The sequence below is a fragment of the Micropterus dolomieu genome, linkage group LG05 (genome assembly GCF_021292245.1).
Source record: "Micropterus dolomieu isolate WLL.071019.BEF.003 ecotype Adirondacks linkage group LG05, ASM2129224v1, whole genome shotgun sequence".
Classification (NCBI taxonomy): domain Eukaryota; kingdom Metazoa; phylum Chordata; class Actinopteri; order Centrarchiformes; family Centrarchidae; genus Micropterus; species Micropterus dolomieu.
In genome coordinates this window covers 29,113,393-29,129,269 of record NC_060154.1, presented here as the reverse complement: position 1 = coordinate 29,129,269, position 15,877 = coordinate 29,113,393, and the positions used below count along the sequence as shown (strand labels likewise).

The following is a 15,877-nucleotide window of genomic DNA, read 5'->3' as shown; positions in this document are numbered from 1 at the left end:
CCACTTTTGCATTAATAGAATACAACACAATACCACAAATATGACAACACCTCTAAGACCCAGTGTCAATTATATTTTTTTTGTTGTTTTTATTTTAGAACAGTTGTTTTGTATTCTTTAGCCTATCCATGTGTTATATGATCCGTTTTTCTGGTGAGGCCGGTGAACCGGAAGTACTTTTCACACAGACGATCCCTTCACTAATGCTGACATAGCGCTACAAGCTGAGCCTCGGTCCGTGTGATGTGCTCGCGGTGTAACCGCTAACAAATAACATACTATTTATATTCTCTCTGTCGTCGGATAAACGGGGCAGTAAACGGGACACCTCCACAATGAGCACTATGTTCGCAGACACGATCCTGATCGTGTTCATCTCTGTCTGTACAGCGCTGTTAGCCGAAGGTGAGTGAAGTCCTGACAGCTCTGCAGGCGCATTCAGCAGGGTGGCGTTTTACTACGGTCCAGCAGACACATTGTTACGTTACAGGTTCACTCAGTGTTGGGTTGTATAGCGGGGAAACATTGTCAACCTTATTGATTTTGATTAATTGATCATTTTGGTGCTTTTGGGGACCAGAAGGGTTCTAAATAACCTACGTTAGCCAACCGAGCTAACTTAATACCTGACGTTAAGAAGTTAGACAGAACGAGGAATACAATTTCCGGTTACATTTCCACAATAAGTCTGAAGAGAAGAGAAGTGTGTTACTGGGTAGAAATGATTCGTGCCCTTGGAAAAACTCGTCCTCTGCATCCTAACTAAGGAGAAATAAACTACATAGTATGACTTTAATAGTTGGCATTTGTCCTCCTTGATTTGAGTTTCTAAAGTAGGGTTTGCCACATTGTTTTGTGGCTCAATCAGGTTTCAATGAATCGGCTGAATTGCAAACTCTTTAATTCAGGGAAATCCAAGACTAGCAAAGCTTGTGAAATTAGTGCAGCTTAGCAACCGCCTGTCATTACCAAAGCAAGAGCCCGCAGAATGTTTTTTTTATGGTGGGTTATCTCTAATCCTTTACTCGCTTGACTGAACCAACACAGGTAGAGCTGGTTCTGGGAACTGCTTAATATAATGTTACACACCTCCATACAACAAGTGTTGCACTAGGAGTGTGCGAAAGGTTTACAGTCTTATGACAGTGTATGTTCTTGTATGTCAGTACATTGTCAATGTATGTCAGTAGTAATGAGACGGTAATGTTTTTGGGGAAATCTGAATAAAATCTGATGGTACTAAATGTAAAAATGTATATCATCTCACAGTAAAAGTTGCCCAACCAGTTTTTTTTTTTACAACCAAATCTCTTCTTCTGATTTTCTCCTCAGGGATTACCTGGGTTTTAGTGTATCGGACTGAAAAGTACAAGAGGTTAAAGGCTGAAGTGGAAAAACAAAGCAAAAAACGTAAGTGACTCGTATGTGAACCTCATGCTACTGTACTTTTTGCATTGATTGTTTTTCTTTGGACTGTAAATGTAAATGTATCCTCTGTTGCTTGTTTGATATTAGTTGAGAAGAAAAAGGAAACCATCACAGAATCTGCAGGACGTCAACAGAAGAAGAAGATTGGTAAGACCCCAGTAAACAAATTTGGCTGAGTAATGCGTTGAAGTGTTGAAACAACAAATATTGAAAACCTCGACACACTCCGCTGCTCTCATGAACAGCCATTTTCATCACAGAGGTCTTTGATAACTGGTCTCTGCTTCTGAATGTATTACAGAAAGACAAGAGGAGAAACTGAAGAACAACAACAGAGACTTGTCTATGGTGAGAGACAGTTTGTTTGAATATTTAAGCTCATATCCGTCAACAGATTGTCATATGATCTAATTTCATGTCTACACTTTCACATTATTGATATCCAAAAAAACAGTGATATTTGATGTGTCAGTGTTGTCAAATGTAAATTAATTACGTATTTGCATTTTTAATCGTATGCTTTTTTTTTTACCTGTAGGTGCGCATGAAGTCCATGTTCGCCATAGGCTTCTGCTTTACAGCTTTGATGGGCATGTTCAACTCCATGTAAGTGTTGCACGCAGTTACAAACTAAATGAAAACAAATAAGAGAAAAGTTCAAATGGTGATCACTTAAAGTCTGTGGTCACTGAGAGCTCAGGTTTTTAGTTAAAATCTTGCGTTCTGTGACTTCTTCATTCCACTACTTTAAACATGCCCTCAAACTCTCGCCACTGTCTTTTCTACCCCCCCAGCTTTGATGGAAGAGTAGTGGCCAAATTGCCATTCGTGCCACTGTCCTACATCCAGGGACTGTCACATCGCAACCTGCTGGGCGAGGATTACACAGACTGCTCCTTTATCTTCCTCTACATCCTCTGCACCATGTCCATCAGACAGGTAACTGCTACACAACAACTTTAGGCTCAGGGTAGGGTTGTGTTACTGGACAGCTATGGATGTCATGGGCTGTAATCTGTTCAGGGAAACAAAAATCTCTACATACAATAATTATTCCTTGCGCCGGGTCTACAGGGTACTAAACATGCAACTTGTGACCACAGCACCAAAGAGCCAGGCTCATTGGGATGGCTGTCCAAGCACATTCTCAAATGTAGTGACGGGGCTTCATCACAATCTTCAAAATGATAAAGGTGTGTCACGTCTCATGAGCTTTGGCCAGAAAATAAAATCTCTGTAAAATCTTTCTTTTCTCCAGAACATTCAGAAGATGCTCGGCCTCGCACCCTCCAGAGCTGCAACAAAACAGGCCGGAGGCTTCCTGGGACCTCCTCCCCAAGCAGCTAAGTTTTCCTAATTGTCGGACAGGTTCAACAGCTCAGCTCCTTCATCAGAACACAGACACAACTGCTTCTACAGTATCGGAGCAAACGTAGTTTAGTTGCAGCTACTGTATCACTACCTTCTGTGATTTCTTTTTTTTTTTTTCATTCATGTTTTGTTTATTTAACTTTAAGATTGTTTCACTTAGAAATTAGAGGAAGTTCTTAATTATGTGGATTACCAAAGGATACAAATATCTACTTTGTATTCATCACATGCCAGACATTGTTTTGGGATTTTAACTGTTAATTGGCACTGTAACATCTGATCCATTTGTCAGTATTATTGTATGTCATTGTGTGTATCTGGATTTCTGACACATTAATAAAGTTTTTGATTACACTTTAGCGCTGCTCCTTCAGTGGTAAGCGGGAACAGACGTTACCAGCACTTTGTGATGCGCTTACATGGCCATCACGTCCTTCCTCCCCTTATCAGTTGGCAGTCCCAGATGTGGGCATTAAAGAGAGAGGAAAGAGTCAGTTTTCGGCACCGTGATCATTAATCCAAATTAGTTGGCAGTGGGTTTCCCTCCAGACGTGGCAGCAGCTTTACTGCACACTGGACCTGACAAAATAGTCGCTATTTTAATGACCTTAAAGTTCGTCCATACCGGGGTTGTTGCAGTAAATCCAGGAAAACAACCACTCTCACCATGACAACTCTGACTGTCTGTCTAGTGAGTTCCTCACATGTGCTTCTCTCGGCCCGCCTAGTGCTTTTGTCAGACAGTACAACACTCAGGTCTAATAAGTATGCACACCCCCTGCTCCTCTGGAGGTGGCATGCAAGGCTGTTTAATCTAATCTAAGGATGGCAATGTGTAGTTCAAATACGTAATAAATTGGACCATAAATAGTTAGTCCAAATATTAAAACACTGACTAACATATAAATGAAAAGGAAACAGTGAGTGTTCTTTTGTCCATTCATAAGCCATTAGCAAACTCATTTGTACAGATCATCCGTTGTAACCTGGTATTTTAAACCATCACACCTAAAGGAAAATATTGGAACTAATAAGTAAAATTAGTTATTCCTGCAGTCGAGTAGAGTTCTTAGCTGAGTACGAATCATTTACTCACAGTAATTAATAATCTAGTGATAGCAAAATACATTTCAAACCTGAAAACAGAAACTCTAAGGAAACATTAGATTATTATTATTAGATTTGAGTAATCAAAAGTCCATTGGTGTGAGTCTTATAATGTAGTGTTTACAACATTTTCAAGCCATAGATCTCAACACATCACGCATCTATGATCTATGAAATATCTACTGTGGATCATTTGATTATGAGGACCTTTCAAAACAGTCAAAATAGAAAAATAAGTCAACTTCTCACCAATAAATGAAACTTGTACTTTTCCATCCAAATAACATCATGGGTCGATTACCACCATTTACCTGTAGAGTAGAATGCTAAATGTGCAAAAAGTATCCGTTAGTACAACTTTTAAAACATTTTCTAAATCTTTCAAGACTGTCCTTATCTTTTTGACAGTCAGAGCTGTCCGGAGGGTTTATTACCCGCTGGTTTGGTTTATTTGTCTGTGTGGTATGCAACTACCATTGTTGTTGAGCGCAAAAACGCTGATGGACCCTGTCTACGTTAGGTCAGAGTTAATCTGACTCTGGCCACTCCTTTAGAGAGCCTTTCTCCTTTTGTAGAACCAAATATGTGGCAATTTTGTTGACCTTAGCACAAGCGCCCTCAAGCTTGTACTGGGGCCCGCCGGTCGTGGCCCGACCTGATCATAAAGAGGACAAAGAAGGTCGACCTGGGGGATAAAAACAGCTTGTACAGAGGTGATTATTACACATTCATTCACTTGAAATAGATGATGGTTTTGGGATTCTGCCAAAGACCCGCACCCACTGTTATTTTATAAAAAAAACTAAAATAATTTCCATAAAATACAATTCAAGGAGGATTTGATTATTATTATTTTCAGGGGCTGGGATGGGTCACTGATTGGCAGCAACATTGATTTTAATGCATTGTTGTTGTTTTTTTGCAGTGTTACATTTTAAGAAAAACTTATCATAAATTTATATTTTTTTCCACTTTAACATGTGGAATCATGAGGTGGGCTAATGAAGCCAGATCAGAGTAAACAGATGTGCCAGTCTCTATTTTTATTAGGAATCAATGTATCACTGAATAGGGAGTGGTTTCAGAACACCTTGTTCTAAAAATATAATCCATACTACACTTTAATGTTTTAACTTTTTCTTTGATGTATATAATATTGCCTACAGTGTGGCAAAACCTTTCAAAATTTGGCTTCAAACTCTCTCTGAGTGGAGGAAAGTACAAAGTCAAACAGTGTTGTATAAAACGGTACTCATAAACTCCAAGGGAAACAATAATGACAATTTAAGATTAATTTCAGTTTGCTCTGATGCCTGCAAACCTAACAGTCACTCAGTGACAGAGATGGTATGTAAACCATCCTGAAGAGCACTAAGGAGCTTGTTTCTGTGTGTGCTGTGTGAGCTTCAGACCTCAGAGTCAAAAATGGGTGAGACTTTGAAAAAGGCTACTGTTTGTAAGAATCAGCCAGAGATCTATCAGAGATCAACCAATTCTGAACAAAATAACTACAGATGAAATCATCTGGTAAACAGTTACCTTTAATTAACACCCCTCAAGACAATTCGAAACAGTAATTAATAAGGAACTCTAAATATGCCCTCAGGAGTCATTTAAAGTAATCAAATTACACAAAACATCTCATCAAAAATCTAAATTATAACTCATGGAAATAAATATTTTATGCATGATACAGTCTTCAATACAAACTCTATAAATGGGCTTTCAGCAATGATTTACACACTTACCAAAGAATAAATATTGGCACGCACATCACAACTGAATTTAATTTAGGTATTAATTTGTTTATTTTTGTCTTGCACACAGAAGTAATACTGACTTCTGATGACATCCCTATGTATTTGTTATGATTTATGTGCCTTTTCTTCCCTTTCTATGTGTGTGTGTGTGTGTGTGTGTTGTAACACATTAATTGAATTTCTTTTCAATTACTTTAAGTGTCTAAATACCACGAGCTTCAAATGCTTTGTTGCACTGTATTTCAGTCTTGTCACACTAAATCACACCTTCTGACCCTGCCTCATTCCACTCCAAGTCTTCACACACCCTCTTCTCTAACCTGCTTCACCACACATGACTCCTTCTCCATTAACAACATTACAACTCAATCAACACTCAATTCACATTTACACACACAGTCACTCTTCTGGCCATTATCTACCTGTGCAGCCCTCCTCTGTCTCAGTAGATGGAGTAGATACAGTAGGAGCAGTATCCATACATAATGATTTATTACGCTGTCCAAGCAGCCTTTTTCTTAGGGACGATCTATCCATTTAGGCCATTTCCAAAACACTTCCTCACAGAAACGTCTTTTACCTGCCCAAGCAGACTCCTCAAAAAGAACTAGGTCTTTAAAAAGACGGTATCGCAGGTTTCATGAAAAACGGTATCACAGGGTTAATTCTTTATCCTTCATGCAACTTCACACGTCAATCTTTCATTCACTCAAAACGATCATATGCAACAGAACACGCAGCAGAACATTTAACAAGACATGCAAGAGATTCAATAAAGATACACATGTATTTTCTATTTAAATTTAGTATCACAATTTCTAGATTCTTTTGAGGAAAAGTCATGTATTGCCTGTGATCTGGGCGAAAACACATTGAGCTCAGATCCATTATTATTAGAATTTATTAAATGGCTCTGCTTAGCTATTTATTTGGTGTCCACCATTTGCTCTGAGCTACAGCCATGTAGTCTGGGCCTCCAGGACCTCTATGCCATTTCCTAGGCTCAGGCTTCCCAAATAATTGTGGGAGGAAAAACCCTCAGACAGGGCCAGAGGCCTAACAGGCCCTCACTCTCACACCTCATACTCTTGGTGACTGTAACTTAGACTTAGATGAACTATTGTTCTTTCAATGTAAATGGTATTTTTTTTCAGTGAGACACAGATTCCAGTAAAGTTCAGATTAACTCAAGTTTAGTGATAATTTCAAGCAAATAAAACAAATACAACAAACAACATGTGTATCCGAGCCGGTCCCGGGAGCAGACTCCTTAAACTCTGCAATACATATATTACATATATATATATCCTGTTTCACTCTGTTTCCTCTTGTGGGTCTTTTAGGGTCAGACCCACCTCCGCTTCCACCTCCACACATATTCAATATTAAAACAATAGTGTATACTACCTTACAACGTATGACAATACAATATGACATCAGAAATAAGACATCATCTTGATATTAGCAAAAAGTGTTTGCATAAGACAAGAGGAAATTAGCATCAACATCAACACAAGCACAGTTTTGTGTGCTGTGTACTGTATGTATTTGTTAAAATCCATGAAGGCCCCATTGTCCCACGGTCGGATCTGCAATTAATTCTAAATGATGGCCTTTGCCTGAGCCTCTGATAGGGCCTGCTAGCAGCACTGTTTGACTGGCCAGCTGTGTGTGTGTTTAGCAAAATGTGTAGTGTGTGTGTTCTTATGAAATTTGTGTGTTCCTACAAAAATGTGAAGACCGCAGCCCGAGAGCAACAAGGCTGAGCAAGAAATCTGCACCTCAAAGTTTACACCTCATACATTATGGATGTTTAGGAAAACATTATCCTAATCAAGCTAGGCATAAGGTATATTTAAACATCTTTGCCAAATGCTAAATAAAAATATCCAACATTAACAAGCAATTGAACAGGTGTACCTAATAAAGTGGCCACTGAGTATGGCAAGCCGTTTTAATATTTATTCTTTAAAACTTACTAATCGCTATTTAAAAACTACTGGTACTTATTTATTAGTTATTGGTAACTATTTGTTTGGTTACTAGTAACTATTCAGACACCAATACAAGACATCTCCAACTCACAACTTGACATTTTCAGCAATGCAAATTATCTGTTAAATATTAATGAGGATTTATTAGATACTAGTTCTTATTTGTTAGTTACTAGTAACTATTCCATTCTTATTAGTAAGAATTAAAATGTTACTAGTGTCTTTTGGAATGGTTACTAAGTAACTAGCGAATAGGTACTAGTACCTAAATAATAGACACTAGTAAAATGGAAATAGTTGCTAGTAACTATTCTAATAAGTAGTAGTAACTTATTATAATATTTGTGGCTCAGAATCTGTGCATTTCAAGTGATACTGCTGACACTGATTTAACCCCAGTGGGGCGGGTCATCTCTTTGCTATTCTTGGGAGGGGTGAATCAAGAAGAGGATAGGCGGTTTTAGGAAAACTCTAGATATGAGTGGACATTTGGACCTGTCACTGTCTTTACATGGCTCTGATTTGCAGCCTTCAGTCTTTCTGTGTATCATTGACTTGGCTCTGTTGAGAATAAAGTGAACAAAGAACATGTCATCCTCTGATCTCTCCTTTGGGGAGGAGGAAAAAGCGGTCCTGTGAAGGAGGCGTGTCCTGGCTGGTGTCCACCAGTTTAAAAGAGGTCTGGGGACGTCAAATCTCCAGCATACGTGTCTGGCGGACAGGTCTGTCGGCAAGTTGCATAGAAGCTTGGTATGGTAAAAAAAAAAAATAATTGTTTCCACTACTGTAAGTAAGGATTAGCTGCACGAGCTTTCGTGTGCTGCTTTTCTTCATGCTAGTTTAGCAAAGTGCTTTTGTGCTAGCTTCACTTTGGTAACTTTGTGCTGTGAACAGTTAGCTAACGGTGAGCTCGCAGGGTTTCGTTAATTCCCTTGTGCCGAATGTTATTCTGCATAGTCAAATTCAGCAGCTTTGCTGTAATTCCGCGTGTTCTTGCAGGTCCTCTCCCTCTGAAAATGGCCCAGTCAATCCTCGACAGCATGCCCGGAGCCTCGACGGGAACCGTGGTGGTGACAGATCATCTGAATTTCTGGGGTGGGCAGCGAGTGAAACCCAGGCAGCAGAGCAACGCAGAGCCCGTGTTTGAACCTGCGACTGGTGAGTCTGGTTCATTATTTCATACTTCTTAAGTATTAATATGACATTTAAAAATATGTTAGGGCCCCATTTAAAGGTTATAGTAGATCAGTGGCACATCTGTGCAGCGGTGTCACTGAGAACACTCTGTACGTTGATCTCTAATCAGTGTTGCCAACTCCCCAGTAAGTAAAGTCTAGCTATTGGCTGTCCTAAAAGTCTCTAGAAGCCGATAAATAACGTAATCGCCTATTTTGCATATTTGGCCATGTGTATGTAATTGTGAGGGACGCTGTAGGAGAGAGGAATAACGTCGTGAGAGAGACAAAAAGTGAGATAATATACAACCATGTAGTTTCAAAGTAATTTACGCATGCGCGGTACATTCTCAGTCTGTGGACGAGGAGGGGTAAACATCTGCTGCGCGAGGACTGGGCTCAAAAGTGAGTGCTTTGGGATGGGGGAGGGGCCCACGCAGCACCTGCTGGCGTGTTTTCACACCAGAGTCTCCAAAACTCTCCACTAACACACCAGAGTGTTAGTCGCTATATTTGTCCCTAAGTTGGCAACATTGGCTGTAATGTCACTGAACCCCTCCCTTAGCGCTTCTTCTGTGGTCGGGTGTAGTAACTTTGGCGTTTTTAAGTTGAATGTAATGACTGTGATTAAAAGAGAAAATCTGAACAAAAAGTTTTCCCTTTATTTGTTTTAATATAGTAATAACTGTGTTTTCACCATAATTCTTCCAGTCTTGTGTTTTGTCTTGGAGCTCAGACAGTCTGTAACCTGTTGATCATCTGGTTTCTCTGCAGGCCATGTCTTGTGTCAGATGGTGCCCTGTGGGCCTGAGGAGGTGGACGAGGCCATAAAGAGCGCCCACGCGGCCTACTTAAAGTGGAGCAAGATGGCGGGCATGGAGAGGGCTCGGGTGATGCTAGAGGCCGCCCGCATTATCAGGGTGAGACGGTCAAGCTGTTGTGTAATTATTGGACACTAGCCGGTCTGCTTTCAGTATTGTGCAACATAAATTGCAGGGGAATGCTGCAAGCTTGCAGCAAGATACCAGTTACTCATTAAAAGCACAACTCTGCCCCTCCCTCCACCACTGGCCTACATTTGCACAAAATAAACCATTTGTGGGTCTGTGTAACTTCTTTGACGAGGATTTCGACCTTAATTTTTCACTCATTCACTGTCATTGCATAATCTTAAAGCTATGTATAAACATTTAATGGCAGTGAACTACATTTTTTAATAGTTCTGTCAAAGTCTTGCATTTACAGCTTCTTCTTTTTTTTATTCCTACACAAACAGGAAAGAAGGGAGAAGATTGCAAAGCTGGAAGTGATCAACAATGGCAAGTCCATCACTGAAGCACTGGTGGATATTGACATTGCCTGGCAGTGCATTGAGTACTATGCCGGCATGGCCGGGACGCTTGCTGGTGGGTACACTAACTTGTTTGTGTCAAAAATGTGTGATTTTCCAAAAGTTCAGAAAATGTGTGTTGTGCTTTTTCAAAGTGGCTTTGTGTTTGGTTCACTGAAGGCCAGCATGTCCAGCTTCCTGGTGGAGCATTTGCTTACACCAGGAGGGAGCCCCTTGGTGTGTGTGCGGGAATCGGTGCGTGGAATTACCCCTTCCAGATCGCTTCATGGAAGTCTGCTCCTGCTCTGGCGTGTGGTGAGTTAGCAACAGTGCGTTTTACCATATTATTATAAGAAGGATTGTTTCTGCCTGTTCGTCCAGCAGTCGTGTGTGTCTTGTGTACTGTAACTTGCAGTGTTTATATCTGGTTGTGCTTAGGTAACGCCATGGTTTTTAAGCCCTCTCCAATGACCCCTGTGACTGCCGTCATTCTTGCTGAGATTTACAAAGAGGCAGGGGTACCCGACGGGCTCTTCTCTGTGGTACAGGGCGGAGCTGAGACTGGCACCTTGCTCTGCCATCACCCCATGGTTGCCAAAGTCTCCTTCACTGGCAGTGTGCCAACAGGCAAAAAGGTACAGAGACCAGAGTACTATGATTTTAATATAATGTTTTTAAATGAATTGAAGACAACAAGGGTGTCATACAATCCCAGACCCGCCATCATAGTATCCAGTGTCCAAATTGCTCCCTACACAAAATTATCCTTTTATTTAAATGACAGTACCAGTGCTCTTGTATGATTTGACCCATTGGTTCTCAAACGTTTTCTGACATGTCCCCCTTTAGAAGCCAAAAAAAATTCATGACCTCCACCCCAGCAAAAGTAGATTTAATTTGTGTCAATCATCAACAATACAGGTAATAGCATCAGATCAGATGTTGTTTGTGTATGTCACCACATGAATCATAGTCATGCAGGTTTAGGTCTGCTCAGCTTACACGACCCCCCTGAAGTGGCTCTACGAAATGCAGTTTAACACCCATAACTATGATTTCAGTGGTGTGTAAAGACCTTACATAATTGTTGTAAGGTCTCTGCAGCATAAATGTTTTTATTACCTTAGAATGAGCCATTTCTGTCTACATAACCACGGGTACCCCCCTTCCATGGATGTCACCATGTTGCGCCGTCATGTTTGTACAGTAGCTGAAAACAGATAAACGGCACTACAGAGCATGTTTCGTCACTATGTTCTTCTTCTTCGTTGTCTTGTATAATTCTGGCAGTGTAGATGCTCATCGTTGAATATGTATTCAAAGAAGAATGATATACAGCAGGGCTTGGCAAATGAGTTTTGCATCGGAGCAATTTTTTTTATCCATTAGATGGTGGGTGAGAATATAAGGCTAAATATTTGAACTAAATATTATGGTGCTCAGTTAGTAATGCGCAGGACTCTCACCTATCTCTGCCGCTATGAAAGCACTATAATCTGACCGCAGGCCAGATATTCGACTGTAGACTACACAGTGGGTTGCAATTCGCAACTTTACCACTAGATGCCACTAAATCTTACACACTTAACCTTTAACTGCTTCATAAGCCTCAAACGGTCCTGTTGCTAATGCCCTGTGTGTTCTACTGTCACTCAGGTCATGGAAATGTCTTCAAAGGGGGTGAAGCAGGTGACTCTGGAGCTTGGAGGGAAATCTCCCCTCCTTATCTTCAAAGACTGTGAGCTGGAAAATGCAGTGAAGGGTGCCCTCATGGCAAACTTCCTGACACAGGGACAGGTGAGACATTTGTCTCATTTATATATTGTGTTGTAGGGGTGGGAATCTCTGGGCACCTCACGATTCGATTTGATTACGATTCAGAGGGCTGCGATGCGATAATAAAACGATTATTGATGCATCTTGATGCATCTTTTTTTTCTATATGGGATCTCTGGATAATTACTATGCACTTAATTTGTGATTTGTGAAGCATTTAAAACTGAAAAATAATTTTTAGGATGTACAGTATGTATACAGGACAGAGCTGTAGACCAGTCTAAGCTTGAACCTGATGTTCTCAACCCTTGACGTGAAGTAAGTTAGTAATAATGACATACAGCTGATCTAATAAATATTACTTTTTTACTAATTTAACTAACGTTATAAACAGCCAAAGACATGCTGTACAGGGCAGACTTTCCAGCAGTTAGGGAAACAACAGACTTTTATTAATGGACAAGCTGTGACCTACACTGCACGTTTACTGCCAGACTAAAAGTTGCTGCTAATATTTTTCATAGCTTAGTCATGTTCTGCCGCTCGCTCTCATTCGCTCGGCCTCATTCTTAGGATACACAGAGAGCTGCCGAGCCTTGAGTGCCACCATGCTCGCATAGTGTGCAAGTTAAAATAAAATATCAGCTATGATATTAATGATTGTGACATTTTAGTGGGGTGGATTCATTCCACAGCCAAATACGGGGAAACACTGGTCTCTGTGTTATGTGCACACCACAGACAGACAGCCGCTGCACTTGCGCGAGTTCAGAATCGAGTCAGAATCTTCCACGTCTGCATTGCGATGCATCTAAGTATCCGTTTTTATCTCCCACCCCTATTGTGTTGTATGATGTTAAGCTCATACATTCTTTGTCAGCTCTGACAGACTAAAATGTCTCTCTGTATTTAATAGGTTTGCTGCAATGGGACCAGAGTGTACGTGCAGAGAGAGATCATGCCCCAGTTCCTGGAAGAAGTGGTGAAGAGGACTAAGGCCATCGCTGTGGGTGACCCCCTGCTGGACGGCACCCGAATGGGAGCGCTGATCAGCAAGCCTCAACTGGACAAAGTACTGGGATTCGTCAATCAGGCCAAGAAAGAGGTGTGTTTAAAACCCTTTTGATCATTACATCGAATGAACCGTTAATGGTCCCTGCTGGAGAATTGAGCAACTGTTGAGAGCCATTTATTTGAGAATGAATCAGCTGCTGTGCTTTCACTAGACCTCAAATCAGTTAAATCAATTAAGTTTGATTATACTTATCTTAGTTCTCATACTAAGGTAAGTAATAGGCTATGTCTGTTTTCCAGGGAGCCAGAGTGCTTTGTGGAGGAGAGCCTTTAGTCCCCGCTGACCCCAAATTGAAAGGGGGTTACTTCATGTCACCCTGTGTACTAGGTAAGTCTCTTTGTTTATTCTCCTGGATGTCTTTATTTTTTGTCTTCACAACAGAAGTAATCTCATTGCACTTTTCATAAATCAGGTTTAGACCGCACTCTTTGTAATGTTATTAACAGAGACTACAAAACAGAACACAAAACAACAGTAAAGGTGGTAGTGGTACAGACATAATGAAAATGAATAAGAGTATTAAGCAATATTAGCACTGATACCATCACATGATCTGAGTCAGTTTATACACTATTCGTTTATATTGTGTCCCAGTATGCAAGATATGTTACAGTCCTTTCTCCCGGCTACAGATAACTGCAGAGATGACATGACCTGTGTGAAGGAGGAGATCTTTGGCCCAGTCATGTCTGTGCTGCCTTTCGACACAGAGGAAGAAGTGATCCAGAGGGCCAACAACACCACCTTTGGATTGGCCTCTGGAGTCTTTACCAGGTGAGCCGAGGACACGCAGAGCAGATAAGATAATAGAGAAGATAATGCGGTTATTGGATTCTGTTGGCTGCGGTTCAGGGTTTCCACAAAGCAGCCCTAAACAATGTAGCACTAACCGAGTGGAATTCATTGCGCTATAGCCGTCTCTGTGGTTGGAGGGCAGATGAAGCAGCATATTAACTGTGAATAAGATGCATACAGACTATTGACTCGGTACTTTGTACTAAAAACAGAAATCTGTTCCCTTCCCCTGCCTGCAGGGACATTTCTCGAGCCCACCGTGTGGCTGCAAACCTGGAGGCAGGGACCTGCTTCATCAACAACTACAACATCAGTCCTGTGGAAGTGCCATTTGGAGGATACAAGATGTCAGGTAGGATTTTATAAAGGCTAAAATGGTCCTAATGACCACCTTTGTTATTTTAAATGCAAATACATTCACAGTATGACATTTTATTGCAGCGAGTGACCTCAGTTATCCTTACCAAATTAAAGTATGGTGAATCACTAAAACCAGCAGTGTTTGTTTACATGATCTCTACTGTACTTTACCAGGCTTTGGCAGAGAGAACGGCCAGGTGACTATCGAGTACTACTCCCAGCTAAAGACTGTCGTTGTGGAAATGGGCGACGTCGAGAACTACTTCTAAACCCTTGAAATATGATACACAGCCGGAGGTCAACTGCTGCAGCTAAAGTAAACGTAACATAAAACTTCTGTTTGGTGCAGTCTTGCATTGTCTAACAGTTAGTTAATCAAACAAATACACGCTTATTAGACATGTTAGGCCTTAAACCCACCAACTGCAAATTTGGGATTTAAGATGATATATGACCTTTATTTCCCTTTTTTATTTTAAGACCTTTTAAGACTTTTTAAGGAACCGCCGGGAACCTCTTAAGTTTACACTGCTGTGCCAGAACTGTGAAAAAAACACTCAGGAAAACAGGAATGTACTCACCAGACACAAGTACAGGTTTACGTTTCACCCATGTACTTTGAGAGGCATGTCGGTTTGAAATGTGAATAGAAGAACTGAAGAAATTGACCGTGTGTGTGGAAGTACATCCAAGAGCCTGAAGTAAGTCTGAGCAGTGAACTGTGAATCAGCAGTAGAAGAAAACAATTGCCTGGCAGTTGGTGTGAGATTTTTATTCTGCATGCTTAACTGAAACACTAAACACGACTAACGCCTTTTTTGTCAAAATAAAATGTTTTAGCTACAAATGTCTGTGTTCCTGGATGTTCATTGTTTGTGAAAAATATTCCTTTTTTGCCAATACAAATACCAATGCTAATATGTGCAGTACAACACCACTACATGTCCAACTTCCACAGTGTGTAACCTGCTTGGTGAAGATGCAGCTGTGCCATACCAGAGACTGTGTGTGCCTGCACCATCAGATTTATAGAAAGTATCAATAATTAAGAAAATCCAAAAAACTTCACTGTTGTCTGTTTTATTGCCTTTCCAAAATCCAAAACACAAAAAGCAAAAGCGTAAAGAATGGATTAAAGCATGAGTGGTATAATGGATCCTAGTTGGTCCGTGATATGATCTGAACCGAGGCTTTTGTGAGCCGTTGCACCCCTAGTTAGCTAGTTAGACTACAACCTACAGTAGTAACCTAGCGTTACTTGCAAAGTTACAGAATGTATCATTAGCTGCATTAACTACATTATTTTGTGGAGTTATTGGTTACATTAGAAAAAGCCAATTTAGGACTGCCACACCCATTGTGTGGAGGCTGGTCCTGGATGCTACCATATCAGAGTTAAGGCTGCTGTGCTGCTCTGAAACTCATTATCCAAGACGGTGTTAGGTTTGACAAAGTCATTCATTTGTCCTCATAACCTTTCCTTTTTTATGTTCAAAAATACCAGCAATACAGTATGTTTTTGTATAGCATCCAAACTTGGTCATGCTAGAACATTTAAATTCTACTTTTCTTTAATGTTGTAGTTTTAGGACAGACAAGCTAACCTGCAACATTAAGCCTGTAGGTTTTAGCCTTAGTCTTTTAGAATGTTATTTATAATCCTTTAACATGTTTCTCAGCGGTAAATATTAACAGTTCAAGTTGAG

General features: G+C 40.5%; 3 protein-coding genes across 7 annotated transcripts in view; 2 read left to right on the top strand and 1 right to left on the bottom strand.

Moving 5' to 3' along the window:
- Window positions 1–15,877, bottom strand: part of tbl1xr1a (tbl1x receptor 1a) — a 402,448-nt gene that overhangs the window by 381,345 nt on the left and 5,226 nt on the right. The window lies entirely within an intron of this gene.
- tmco1 (transmembrane and coiled-coil domains 1) lies at window positions 179–3,153 on the top strand. The gene is made up of 7 exons (XM_046050780.1): window positions 179–405; window positions 1,333–1,410; window positions 1,516–1,575; window positions 1,730–1,776; window positions 1,967–2,034; window positions 2,223–2,367; window positions 2,687–3,153. The coding sequence occupies exons 1-7, from the start codon at window positions 336–338 to the stop codon at window positions 2,783–2,785; spliced, it is 567 nt and encodes a 188-aa protein (XP_045906736.1). The 5' UTR covers window positions 179–335; the 3' UTR covers window positions 2,786–3,153.
- On the top strand, window positions 8,225–15,018 carry aldh9a1a.1 (aldehyde dehydrogenase 9 family, member A1a, tandem duplicate 1). Of its 5 annotated transcripts, XM_046050764.1 has the most exons (13): window positions 8,422–8,564; window positions 8,660–8,818; window positions 9,610–9,755; window positions 10,112–10,241; window positions 10,346–10,480; window positions 10,604–10,800; window positions 11,822–11,962; window positions 12,858–13,046; window positions 13,256–13,343; window positions 13,649–13,790; window positions 14,051–14,163; window positions 14,346–14,487; window positions 14,652–15,018. In XM_046050764.1, exons 2-12 carry the CDS (start codon window positions 8,677–8,679, stop codon window positions 14,438–14,440), a joined length of 1,518 nt encoding a protein of 505 aa, XP_045906720.1. In that variant the 5' UTR covers window positions 8,422–8,564; window positions 8,660–8,676; the 3' UTR covers window positions 14,441–14,487; window positions 14,652–15,018. The 5 variants fall into 5 exon arrangements, with proteins under 5 accessions (XP_045906719.1, XP_045906718.1, XP_045906717.1 ...); XM_046050763.1 differs by lacking the exon at window positions 8,422–8,564 and adding an exon at window positions 8,225–8,382 and having other exon boundaries at window positions 14,346–15,018; XM_046050762.1 differs by lacking the exon at window positions 8,422–8,564 and adding an exon at window positions 8,297–8,410 and having other exon boundaries at window positions 14,346–15,018.